This window comes from Rhinolophus sinicus, chromosome 3 (genome assembly GCF_057876585.1).
Source record: "Rhinolophus sinicus isolate RSI-liver-muscle chromosome 3, RSI-T2T, whole genome shotgun sequence".
In the NCBI taxonomy this organism is placed as follows: Eukaryota; Metazoa; Chordata; class Mammalia; order Chiroptera; family Rhinolophidae; genus Rhinolophus; species Rhinolophus sinicus.
The window spans coordinates 49,027,544-49,041,652 of record NC_142503.1 but is presented as its reverse complement, the minus strand read 5'-3'; the positions used below and the strand labels follow the sequence as shown (position 1 = coordinate 49,041,652).

Sequence of the window (14,109 nt, the reverse complement as noted above, 5' to 3'; positions counted from 1 at the left end):
ACTCAAGTAGTTTGGCTTTAGTTTTTGAAAGAAAATCCAAATTCTAGTTTACTCTACTACTTCAACTTACTTTCAAGCTTATAACAGATTGGTTGAAATTTTACGAATCAGCAGCTTAGGACAACTTTTTCTTTATAGCTCTGTAGTGATTCTTTTCCCACACTAAGCATGTGGGGTTATCAGAAAGGAAACTTACTCTAAAGCTCAAGAAGCCCACACCTCATTCTTCTCAGATGATCTAAAAACATTAAATTTAGGCTCATACCGAAGAGACAAACCGAAAACAAAACCTATACGAATTGATTGGTTACTTTGGCCAAGAATTCTTGCCAAGGCATAATCCAAAGGCCAAAAGGAATCCAGACGATTCTCTATTCTATAGTTTCTTCAGTGATCTTGGGCTAATGTCTCCAAAGGGGAGAGAAGAAAAGGTAAAGAAAAATACGTGATTACGAGAGACACTTCACTTGGTACAACAGAACGGCCGTGTCCTGGGACTATCAGTTTTTGGTTTGGGAAATGAAACTTGGTGGAATTATTCTAAACATGCTCCTGTGCTTTTTTTCTCCTTTCCATTAATGAGCCTCTACTTACATAACAGGGTAAACAATATAAGTCTTAGGCCAATGACTAAATTTTCACTTTCCTTATGACACACATTCTGTCAAAGAAGCTTCATACACTTGGAAGTTCACAGATGTCAAAAATGATAAATAACTAAGATCAAATTTCCAACTGGTGGGTAACGATTAATCTATTTTAGGCAGACAAAAAAAAAAATCCTTCCCTGCCTAGTGTGAGGCCCCTTTCATTCTGGAAAGGTTGCAGTTGTCAAGCAATTTTTCCTTTTATGCTGCCACATTGTGGCCCTCTGTGGCACTACACCTGTCTTCCAATCTGTTATTCCAAATAGAGAATTCTCAACTCTACCAAACTGACAACTCTTCTCTCAGTGAGGCTAGACACACCTCATTTACGATTTGGCTAACATGTTCTCTGCACACCTAATGCCAGTGACATCCTCCAGCACAGACTCAAATGTCACCACCACCAGCAGTGGCCCCACACATAGGGACACCTGACTTTCAAGGAAGAAGTGCTGATCCACCTCTGTTGGGAAAGTTTTCCTACTGAAGAGGACTTTGTTTATGTCTATCCCTGTCACGTACTCAGTTTCCTTTAGGACTGTGGTAGGCTGGATAAGGTAAATCATTGGTCAAACAAAACAGTAACTGGTCCACCAGAGTGCAACCATAGCTAATTCTCACCTGCATTCTGGAAGCAATGGAAAATTACTGCTCATTTAGACCAGAATAATGCTATGGAAATAATGAAATATAAAAGATACCCTATGACCCTAATCCAAACCCTCTGGCTCTTTCCATAAAAGAAGGGCAAAATGGTTCTGTTAAACTTTTGTTTTTCACATAGTTAATTTTTTTCAAGGTTGATAGTACCTGCTTATGTTACTAGATTTATACCATTTCTACAGATAACTGTGGTATGATATAGTTAGGAAGACCATGGGCTCTGAAGTACCATTTACTGGCTGTGTCTCAGTTTTCTGATATGTAATACAACAATAAGAGTAATAATTATTTTCTGATGGCTCCCAGGGTTATAGTAAGAATTAAATGAGATACTGTAAATGTAAAGAACCTAGAATAGCACTCGGTACTTATCAGGTGCTCAAAATACGTAAACTATAGTAGTTTTCGCATGGGGATAGATCCTTTGTAAACCACAAACATTGAACGTGACAATTTATCCAACACTCACAGCAAAACAAATTGTTCTCACCTGTAAAAGATAAAACAGCTGCTGATATGTTTCTAGTGTTTTTCTTCTCTCCTTACTCAGACTTTTGATTCCCTGGTTGTCGCTGTTATTTAGTATTTCTCCACCTTTTTTCTTATTCAGCTTCGTTCTGTGTGAAATTACATCCTGGAAAAAATTTTTATGAAATTACTACTTTTTACTCCGGTATTCTTTACCTCCTTCCTTATGTACACCCTGAAACACACATAGTTGGGAAGAGTAATTTTACACATTTCCCTTATGAAGAAACAAAGGAATAGAGATTACTAAACAAATTAAGGAAATCCAGCTTGCAGGTGAATTTGGCTTTTGTAATATTCATTCTCCAAAGTTGTACTTATTTGCTCTTAATCTGTAATATAGGCACCAAGACAATTAAATAAGAATAGTCTTTTCAACAGATGATGTGGTACAACTGGATAGCCACATTCAAAAGAAAGAAGTCAGATTCCTCTCTCATATCATAAGCAAAAACTAACTCAAAAGAGATCAAATAACTAACATGTAAGAGCTAAAACTATAAAACTCTTGAAAGAAAACCTAGGTATAAATCTTTGTTACCCTGGATTAGGCAATGATTTCTTAGATATGACACCAAAAGTACTAGTGGCAAAAGAAAAAAATAAATTGGACTTCATAAAAACTAAAACCTTTGTGCTTCAAAGGACACTATCAATAAAGTAAAAAGACAACCCACAGAACAGGAGAAAATATTTGCAAATCATGTATCGAATAAGGGAATTGTATGTACAATATATAAAGAACTCTTAAATCTCAAAAATAAAAAGACAACCCAGTCAAAAATGGGACAACCCAGTCAAAAAGGATGTGAACAGACATTTTTGCAAAGAAGATCTACCAATGGTTAATAAGCTCATGAAGCTCAATATTAATAGCTATTAGGGGAATGCAAGTCAATAATACAATGTGTTACCACTTCATACTAATTAGGATGGTTATAATAAAAAAGACAATAATAAATGTTCTTGAGGTTGTGGAGAAATTGGAAACTTCATGCTGGGGAGGAATGCAAAATGGCACAGCCACTTAGAAAAACATTTTGGCAGTTCCTCAAAAGTGAAACACAGAGTTACCATACGACCTAGTAATTCCACTCTTAGGTGTATATCCAAGAGAACTGAAAACATATGTGGACATGAAAATGTGTACATGAACGCTCATTGCAGAATTATTCATAATAGCCAAAAAGAGGAAACAACTCAAATGTCCACCAATTGATGAATGGATAAACAAAATGTGATATATCCATACAATGGAATATTATTAGTAAATAATAATAATGAGGAATGAAGTATTGATTCATGCTACAACATAGGTGAACTTTAAAAAACTATGCTAAGTGAAACAGCTGTTCACAACAGACCACATACAATGTGATTCCACTAATATGAAACATCCAGAACAGGTGAATCTATATAGAGACAGAAAGTAGACTAATGGTTGCCGTGGCTGGGGGATGGGGAATAGGTAGTGACTATTAATGAATAGGGGTGTTCTTTCATTTCTTGAACAGAAATATTATTCACATGCTATACAATTCATCCTTTTAAAGTGTACGATTCAGTGTTTAGTATATTCATAAAGTTTTGCAACCACCACCACATCTAATTCCAGAACATTTGCTTTGGGGTTTATCTGTTGGGTGATAAAAATGTTCTATAATTAGATAGAAATGATGGTTGCACAACTTTAAACAATGCTGAATTGTACATTTTAAAAGAGTGAATTATATCTCATTAATTTATAAAAGCACTTGCAAAAATATGTAATATAGAAAATTGATAGGAGGGAAAGAAATCCTCTAAATATTTAACAAAAGTAAGTTCTCTCCCCACCTCCTCCAATCACATTCCTTTAACCATTTACAGGGAAGCTTGGAAATATGTGGCTGGAAACCTCAGGTTGTGTCTTCCTGAGGAGCTTAAAGGGTCATGAACAAGAGTAGGTCCTTTAGATAAGAATCTACCAAACATTTTTACAAAGACCCACAGTAAAAAAATACATTTTACATCTTTAATTGGTAAACACACACACACACACACACACACACACACACACACTACTGATTCTTAGTATTGGGACATACTCTGATATTTTCAATTTGCTTTTATGCTATTCCATTTTTAAATATTGCCGATGACACACTACACTGATTTCATGACCCACTAACGGCACATGACTCACATGAAAGTCACTGCTCTAGAATGCCTCCTCTGCCACTTAACCTTGGGTCACTGTCCCACAGAGTAGGTGGCAAGAAAGATGTTTTTCTTAAAATGACTTCCGTCTGCTTCCCTGTGCTCTTAGCCCTACTCCTACCTGAGGACTCTCTTGGCAGTCAGCATCAGGATGCACTCGGGACCTTTCAGACACGGCGGTGCTTTGCTGTGCACGCACTGCTGCCCGTGCAGCATCCCTGTTGCCAGTAGAGACCTGGAGTCATTCTGACAACTGTGCCTGCCCCCACTTCCAATTGCCTCGGGATGAGAACCACTGTCAGCTCTAAATCTGCTTGGTATCTCTCAGCACCCCATTTTCCATAACCAGTGTTAGTCCACAGGCAGCAAAAGCCCCTTGGAGCTCTGAGGTAAGATAGTTCTGTGTGGTTACATCCATTGCCTTCCAGGTCTATGATTTCCTTCTTCCTCATTCTCAGCTGAGAGAGAGCCAACCCTGACTTAACCATTTACTTTTGTCCCCCTAATTGCTTATATGGGAAAAGAGGGGGATTTGATTTGCATGTCCATGAAAATTTTAGAAAGGCAACATTTCCCTCCTTATTTCACAAATATATAAAATACATTACGGTGAAGAGAGGGAGCATAGTTACCAGCAGATGGAAGTTAAGGGGAAGTCTATGCAGGCGGCTGCTGGATATCCATCCTTATCTATCAGAGGTCCTAAGACATCGCTAGACTAACTCTGGCTTACAGTTCCATTTAACCCAGGTTTCCCCTCTTCAAATAACTGCTGATGTGTACATCATGCAATTCCCTCAAATACATGTAACACATTGATTATCTTGATTTTGAATAGATGGTAGGAAAAAATCTTGGTACTTATAACCCCCTCCCAATTACTTTCAATGGAAATAGGCGACTTTTCGTTTGTTTTGTTCCAGACTTCATTTTAAGAATAATGGTTCTTGACACATAGAGAAGAGAAAAGACGGCGGGGGTGGTAAGCAAGCTCTGGGGCAGAACTAAATTCCTTTCCATTAGAAATAGATTTGGTGAAGACAGGACAGGAAGCATATGCCCACATCTCAGTGTTGCCCTAAGTGCCACCATATTTTCCCTTCCCCTGATAACCGGATATCTGCATGTAGGTAATATGCGATAATATAAACATTTTTGCAGAAGGTGTGAACTAGTACAAAGGATGTGGACTTTGGAGTCATAAAAACATGGCTGTCTATACTCCAAGGTCAAATTTGCCTTTCGGTACCATCTTGTACCTCAGTCACCAGCAGTTCAATGAACTCCAGTCAAGCGAACTTGAACACTTCAAGTTCTCTCATGCCTGGTACCTTTCAGCACATACTGTTTCCAATACTAAGAATGCTATTCCTATGCCCTAAAATGAGTTTTTTAATTTTCAAGACTCTAAAATAGCTTATTCTTCACACTTTATTTGCCATTAGAATAAATTTTCCATTTCCTTCATTGTATTTATCTCAATTTGTAATTTTGTATTTATGTGCTTATATTTTAATTACCTGTATCCCTCACTAGAATATGAGTTCCATAAGAGAACCCACTATGATTTTAGTATATCAGTGCTGATAGTTGCCTAGCCTACAGTAGGCATTCAATAAATATTTGTTTGAAAAAAAACCAAAAACATGGGTGTCTGCAAAACATGATTAGCTTTGTGACTTTGTACTGGTTACACTCTACGGCCCACTTTCCTAAATCTATAAAATGGGCTTAATAATAACAATCTTACTGAGCTGCTGTGAAGACTAAAACAATCTATGTATTTAGCACTTTTTCCAGTGAAGAAAACAAGGCTCAGAGAGGTTAAGAAACGTGCCAAGGAAACATGCTAATAATATAAGCAGTGAAGTGGTAAAATCAAGCAATAAAATAAATCTCAATCCTGGGTTTCAGGTAGCCCTGGTTTGCAAGTCTGCACTCAGATGATAGGAACATCACACTCATCAATGGGAATTTCAGGGATTCAAGACGACTTTTAGTGTCTATTTAGGTTTTCCTGCAAGCTAGTTGGAATCTGTACCTTTTTTCATCCCTATGCCTCTAAGAAACTTCTGCTTCAGTTGCTTTGTCTCCACCATCTCTATACCATTCCTTTTGCCTAAAACTAATGTTAACCACTTCACTCACCCTGACTTTCTGAGATTTGTAGGCGGAATGTAAATTTTGAAAGAATTGTAAAATGCACGGTTTACTAGAGAGATCTAGAGTTACTTCATAAGAACTAATCTACTTCCCTTTAAAGTCTTTTTTCTCACTAAATACATGCGCAGTGAAAAAAAAAAAAGGACAAAGAAGATAAGTTTAATTCTATCACCCAAAGAAAAATCACTTAACTTTTGTTCTTCTGGCTTTTTAAAAGTATATATTAATATATATACTTAGGACGATAAATGAAATTGTACAGTTTTAGGTACTATTTTCTTCCCAATTACATTGTGAACCTTTCCCCCTGCCCTTAAATGTTCTTCAAAAGCACTTTTAAGGGCTGCATAACATACATATTAAATTAATTTTATTGTCCTCTGTTGTTTTTGTGTTGGGTTGTTTTCACTACTTTAAATAAAGCTTCAACTGCATAATTGTTATCATCAAACTTAAAATGCTACTATTAATAATAAGACTGACTATATTTTTAATAATCATTGGTTTAACTTCTAATAAGTGTTTGATACTTAGGGTTTGAAAAGGTAAGTTGAAAAATTAACTTTGTTTCACAAAAATGTTACCAATTAAAAATACGTCTTAAAAGAGTCTTACATTCATGAAGATCTGAAACTCTGCCATGATTGTATTTCCACAAGCTACATATTATTTATAGTATTTAAGGTTTTGCAACTAAGTCTTTATTTTGAAAGGCAAGGCATTTCCTGTTGACAACTTTATGGGAATTGAGTAAAACAGGAGTCTAAGGCTATAAAAAGCATTCCCTGACAGACCTTCTGGAACATATTATACTTTAAAAGTTCTCACATGTGTCATACAAACTTTTTTTTTAAAAAGAATAAAGTACTGTTACTTTTCTGGATAAAATAATGAAAACAGAGTTAAATAAGGAACATTTAAGTTGTAGTTTTATTCCTTAATATTTAGGAAAAAAAGGTCATTGTTCTATATTACAAATTGTTCTAGTTTCTTTATTTTCTCTTCAACTATTTCACTGTTATCTGTGCGGGGGCTGAAGACAAGAGTGGGCCATTCACATGTCTACTTCTCTGGTAGCATCCCATGGCTGTTCATCTCCTAGTTTTCCAGAACTATGGGTTCAGTCCCTGGCAGTTGGCTCTCCACCTCTGACCCACTGTAGCTTTCTGAGAGCTTCCCTCTTGACCTACCAGTTTTCTGAAAAACTGATATGGCATCGAAGCAGGGACGTGGAAAGAGGCCTTACCCTACAAGTCTCCTTTTCTTGATTAAAATTAAACTTTTTACATGGTCTTACGGAGCTCTGATATTGTCAAGTTTCACACAAATCCAAATCTGCAGCACCATTTATTTAGAGACTGTTATTGGGGCAGTTCTATTCTGGAGGGGGCATTTCGGAAACGCGTAGGGGTTATTATTATTTTTTACCATCTTAATGACTGGAAGGCACTACTGGCTTCTAGTGAGTGTTGGGTTAGGGATGACAGATGCTCTGCTGTCCTGAGTAAATAATTGTCCCACATCCTGAATGGCCGGAGTTTTGAATGTCCTGCTGGTCATTCATTCATGCAGATAAAAATTCCCTGTGCAATTAGTTAAGCCTAGAATCGAATTGTTTTACATATAAACACAACACATATCCTCCACAATTTTAATATCCAATTAATTTTCTGGAATTCTGCAATAAATTTTCTGCAATTCTGCAGTCTGCAAAGACTGCAGTTCTGTGTTAACTGGGGGCATGGGTGGAGCCACGCTTTGCGTATTCTGAACTTCACAAAAAGTTTTCCAGCATTTTGGAAAATGAAATCACCAACAGTTCTACCACTCTCCCAGGTGAGTCTCTGCAGCTCTCTCCACCTGTGTTTATTCTGGGAAGAGGTCCCAGCGTCTGTCAACGTTATCACATCTAATGGCATCTGGCCCGTATATTTTCATTTTGAAATATGTGTTTTTATTATAAATTACTTTCTATTTCTCTTTTATGTTTACATAAAGGACTTAGTCTTGTTATTAAGGTACATATGGAAGTAGGTGTTATTTCATATAAATTTCATTTCCTAATGGTAAAGAAGCCTTACAAAACGTTATAAAGGGGGGGATACAGAATTTTGCAATCTGAGAACCTCTACTTTGTAATAAAAATGGTAAATGAACTTTGGATCACCGATTCCAGATTCCAATGAGCTTAGCTGGACCAAAGCGCTGTGCACAAATATACCTGCATCTTCCCTCTTCTGGGAGCCAACAGTCCCACGAGCCCTACTGACCTCGAGTGTGATCCTGTTCTTCACCAGAAGCCCAATCTTGATGTCCATCAGGTTCAGGTCTTTCTCTAGCTGTTGATTGCCCCTGATCTTCGTCACCACTTCTCCCCTTAATCGTGCAACCTCTAGCTCCTCCTGGAAATCCAAGTCACTTTGGTCCAATAGGTGCACAAATTTGCGGATTACTGTTAACGGTGGGTTTTCGGAACCAACTGCAGGGAAAGAAACAGGCATGCTTTAATTAGGCACGTTTGGAATTATTATCAATAGGAAAGAAACAAGGTCTTCAAATAAAGCATTACCAGAAAAATACAGCAATGGAAGCACTTGGTTTTTGGAGTGAATCATTCTGCCCCATGTCCAATCTGGACAAGGAAACTGATCATGTAAATAAATGTCTGGCCTCACTATTTTCTAGTTATCTAACACTCATTTATCAGCCCTCTCTCACACTGTTTCCAGGACATAGGCACTGGGAAGACAATTCTATCTATCCGAGCCTTACTGATGAGGAACCTGGGAAAGAATGTTAATGCTTAAGTTACCTCGGCTCAGAGAGCCTGTGGCTGAGCCAGATAAGAGATGCATATTCTCACTGCAGGAAGCAGAAAGTGGTTTCTCTTGGCCCAAAGGACCTTCGGGAAGGAGCAGAAACTAGGTGAAAAATGAATTAGGAAAGGTCGATGAAGGGAGAGTTGGCCAAACAGGAGCCAATGGAATCACAAGCGAATACATATTCTACTTGGCAGAAATAAAAAAGTTTAGAAATTGAAATTTGGTCCTTGTTCTTTTTGCATGGACCAAGGGGAGGCACTCATAAACTAGGCGATGACCCTCTGTTGTCGAGAGGGGCATCTATACAAATTCTGAAGGGGCTTTCCCTTAGTGCCTTGAACATGAATTATGCTTTAATTCCCTGGCACTCTGACTTTTGAAAAAGTGTATATTTTTAAAAGTGTCTAATGAGATCTACTCTGGGTAAATTGAAATAATAAACTGTCCAGACCTTCAATGATGACTGATTAGACAGAGCGATACAAGGATGACTTGAAGGTAACCCCATTGTGGTTACCTCAATACCCATCCTCTCCTTTACATCTAAGGCCCTGGTCAGTCTTCCTTTTCCTTTCAGCTTGGTTCTGTGGTGTTTCGACACTCAAAAAAATAAAAAAAGTTCCACCAACAACATAAACAATTAATAACATGTACCAGTATGAACCACCAAATCTAGAGTCATCTGTGTTAGTAGTTTGCTATTTCTTTTTTTTTTTTTTAATGTCAGACGGGTAATGTGCCAATGTCGTAACACGATTTGAGACAGGCACATCTCACACCAGAGTGTGAACATGCAATCATCACACTTATGAACTACAAAAGGATAGTTTGCTATTTCTGATGGTCTTTTTTGGAGAAGTTACCTTGGATCCTGGGACTCTTTGTTTCCCGGTCACTGAAACATATGTGAATTTATTTTCTTCCCATTTCTGGCATGATGTTGCTGATGACATGACCTTTTCAGAAAAAGCCTGAGTGCTGCACCAGAGTTCATTTGTGTAGCTAAATTGAGAGAAGATGGGCCATCTCATTTGTGTCTAAAGTTCTCTCTCCCTGCTCCTAGGGACTGTGTATCTTTTTATGTTTTAATAGGCCAGTTAGAAACAAATTAGTGTTTTAGCTTTACTAATTGTTATGGCTCAAATTCAGTATTTTCTCTATCAACAGTAGGCTTTTTGGCATCTTCATACCACTGTGTGGCATTTTAATTTCAGGAAATCATATAACTTCACAGTCGTCAGCACTCACAAGTGGCCATGTTACAGTTCTAGCAATTTCCAAGCTTAAATACATTCAATGGCTTTCCAGAAGGAACGGGTGAAAATGGTGGATGATTGACTAAGAAAAGTGATCTTTTTTCAGATTAAAAAAACAAAAGCCTTACTTTTTTGAAGATGCTGAATTGAGAAATGACAATTTACATTTTAGTTACCATGAAATCACCCTATTTGCCAAAGTCCAGAGAAGCTTAGGTGTAATTCATTCACTAATATAGTTTCTATTTACTTTGTAGGCTTTTAACATAAAAATCACCTAGATTTTTAAATTGGAATTTCTTTTGTTTTTGTAATTAAAAAAAGTAAGTAAATGAAAAGCATCACTATAAGCACCCATGAAAACATATTACCTATAATGAAATGAAAATCAGCCAGTGTTCATTTGGAACATTTATTCTTAAATTGCCTTCCATGTGCAAAAGCAATAGCAAACCTCTTTTAGTGTGTAAGGGCTCAGAAAACAAACCCCTGACTCAGACTTCTAGTAAAAAACTTAAAGCCATCTACCATTTGAGAGACGAATCTTATTAATTCAAAGTGAAGTATTGCACCGAAAATAACAGTTGACCTATCCTTACTCAGCTTGCATACTAACTCCTGTAATTTAGCAGAATGAGGTATTATCCAGTGGATTCTGCACGCTAGAGACAGAACCAGGCCTCTAAGCTTCCCACAGCTTTTCCTTAACAAGTACCAGCGAAGATTTTCTTGAGTCATGTGTTTCACCCCATAATTCAGATAGACTTTGAACAATAAAGTATGTTGTCTAAAGTATTTACTAGGCACTATGCTAGGACAATTATTAGTTTTCTACTTTCTCCAAAAAATAAAAATAAAAATAAAAATAAAAAACAAGGCAGAGTTAGAGACAATATAATGACCATTTTCATTACTGAGCTACTCAAATAGTGACTTTTTTTACTCTCGCAAAGCTATTTTTGAACAACCTAAATAAAATATTTAAAAAATTTGGGCAGTACTAATACTTTTACCAGCAAGCTCTTCTCAATGCAATCTGGGTGGGATATACTTTTTTTTTTTTTTTTTTTTTTTTTTTTAGCTGACTTTTTAAATTTTTTATTTCAAGTTTACTGGGGTGACAATGGTTAGTAAAATTACATAGGTTTCAAGTGTACAATTCTGTAATACATCATCTATATATCGCATTGTGTGTTCACCATCCAGAGTCAGTTCCTAACCTATCATACGTTCTTGTGATAATTAGAATGTTAAAAATTCAGCATGTAAAGAATGACTGTCAGTATGTAACAAACAATAAAAAACATTGCAGAGTTGGGACTGTAAAGAGACGGTACAAAATGTGATTGTTACTCCTGGGTGATTTGTATTTTATTTTGCTGTTTCAAACTTTCTACAAATGGCTTATACTCTTCTAAGAAAAAATACTTTAAAAACCACAGCTACTGTGAAAAGTCCAGAATGAAATCACAGGAAGATGTTTGTAGTTATCTTTGGGAGATGAGACTACCTGTTTTTTCCTTATTTCCAGAACTTCTTACATGAATGTTTTATTCTTAAAATGAGGGGGGACAAATCATAGGCCAGCTGATACATTAAATAGTTCAAATGTAAGGTTATCTTCTGGCTAACTCTTTTGCATTAGATTCAGAATTCTAGCTCAAATTTAACATGAACTATCAGACTTTATGCCTATGCCATTCTTTTTGAAGAAATTATATCCAATCCACTTCTTCCACTTATAATAGGAAAGGCCTTTTCTGTCATTACATGTTCCTTTGTGCTGCTGCTCAGAACCTTGAGCCTGGGATGGTCAAAATCTACTGGAAACTATGGGCATCCTCCTGGAGCAGTCAGTCTCTGAAGGGACTAAGAGGGAAATAATTTGTCCTTGCCTGGTTTATAAGGGATCCATACTTTGTTTCAGAATACTCCCACTTACCCAATGTTTTGTAGTCATCTCTAGCTTTGTTTGCTCTCAGTAGAGACTGGATTTTCACAATTTCATTTTTCTGCAAAAGAATGAACAGTCATGATCTTCCGGAGTCCCATCTATGCCACTATTTCAGAATTTTGAACTATTTAAGAACTGGCAGTATTAAGAAGTGGTGTATGTAATGTTTTTTTTTTCCACTTTCTTTGAAGACAGGGTCAGATAAGCTTAGCTAAAAGTATAAACAAGATTGTATGGGGACTGGTTAAATAAAGAACTCTAAAAAAGGAAAAGAATTTTTCCACCAAACTTAAGATGATCCAATCTATATTCACATAATCTCTTGCTTAAAGATCCTGAAAAAAATTCCTCCTGCAGGCTTCCATTTAAGTTAATTGGTTAGCAAGTAATGTTGGAAAATTCTCCTTTAAAATCTTTTCTCTTTGGTAGTCGTTTCCTCTCATCCATTTTTTCTGTCCTGTCCTTACTGGTTGAAGTCTCTCTGTGAACACGAGTTCTGAATAAAAAAATGTAAGCCTCCGAATATTATCACATTGCATTCTAAGACCTATTTTTTCCCTCCTGGTATTCATTTTCACCATTTAATAAGAATCATGCAACGCTAACATCTAACAAAGCATTCATTTAGTTCATTCTCAGGCCGGATAAAAATCCACAGGCGCATCTCTTACATGATCACTGAAATACTGTAGTCGTGAAAGGTAATTCTTCCGTGCTGTTACCATCCGGAACCAGGACTGAATCTAAAAGTAAGTAGAGAAATAAAGGCAATTAACGAACAACTTTGATATCTTTTTATGTATTTTTCTAAAAGTATTAATATTTGATTTGATAAAAAAAAGTAAAAATTAGCAGTTTGCCAAATAATAAACATCTAAAGCCTAATCTTCATCTACTTCTTTCCTTGCTTTTTCTCTTAAGGGGCTCAACCCATGTTACACTTTATGGTGGAGAAGGTAATGTAGCATTGTACTATTTTGCTTTAATCCCAATAAATAAAATCCAAGCGGGAAAGACATTTTCCTGAAAGTCGCAATGGGTCTAGCCATCAAATTATACTAAATACAGGGTTTCTTCCAACATCCCTTCAATGCATCCAATATACTTTACGTCTTTACAGAAAAACATCCAGAGGTTTCACGAGGTACCAACTGTGACCAACAGTTTTCTGAGAGAACAGACGTGTGTTCTATGGTGAGCACAGGACAGCACTAAGGAGCTAATGTATCAACACAGCGGATCTAGACCACCTCACTCTCTGTCTTCACAGTTTAAAAGGTCTTTTAAACTAATCTGATTCCATTCTCTCTCTACCCCACTATTCTGACCCCCACCTGGATTTCCAAGTTGTCTACAAGTTCACTTCTGTACAGTCCTTTGGTTTTCAGCTGAGAGAGTGCACATCACAGAGCCTTTTCTTTCTCTAAGCTCAAAGCAATCAGCTTGGGTGGAAAACTGGGTTCGACTGGCTCACAACTCAAATTCAGGTCCTAACTTTTACATTTGCCTTACAATTAAGGTTCCGTACTGCTAAGTATGAGCACTCTAAGTATTATTCGTGAACATCGTAAGAGGAACATGAAGTAAAGCTGGGTTTCCCCCAGACTTTAAGTAATCAATTTGGACTTTCTAGAGCAAGAGCATTTACTGGTTACTAAGCACTTTCACCTTTGATTCTCATAACCACATAAAGGATCTGAGCCAGTTATAGTTTTTAATGGACTTGCTTGCAGATGATCAGCTAAGGGAGTAGGGGAGGTGGGATTGAAACCCAGGACTTGCTTCTGATTTCAAGGCTCACCCCTAGTCTTTCCATAGTCTGTTTTCCAAAAGTAAAACTAAAACGAAGGGAAAAGTTTCAATCAAGCACTTGGTAA

At 36.9% G+C, this 14,109-nt stretch overlaps 1 protein-coding gene and 1 non-coding gene across 2 annotated transcripts in view; both read right to left on the bottom strand.

Moving 5' to 3' along the window:
- Positions 1–14,109, bottom strand: part of IQGAP2 (IQ motif containing GTPase activating protein 2) — a 268,669-nt gene that overhangs the window by 37,427 nt on the left and 217,133 nt on the right. The window contains exons 19-22 of the mRNA XM_019728145.3: positions 12,904–12,975; positions 12,221–12,290; positions 8,471–8,679; positions 1,801–1,944 (exon numbers count right to left, since the gene is read on the bottom strand). Coding sequence (XP_019583704.3) covers positions 1,801–1,944; positions 8,471–8,679; positions 12,221–12,290; positions 12,904–12,975 — 495 coding nt within the window. The remainder of the gene's footprint in view (positions 1–1,800; positions 1,945–8,470; positions 8,680–12,220; positions 12,291–12,903; positions 12,976–14,109) is intronic.
- Positions 9,744–9,847, bottom strand: LOC141570947 (small nucleolar RNA U13). The gene has a single exon (XR_012495386.1). It is a non-coding gene; the product is annotated as a small nucleolar RNA U13 (small nucleolar RNA).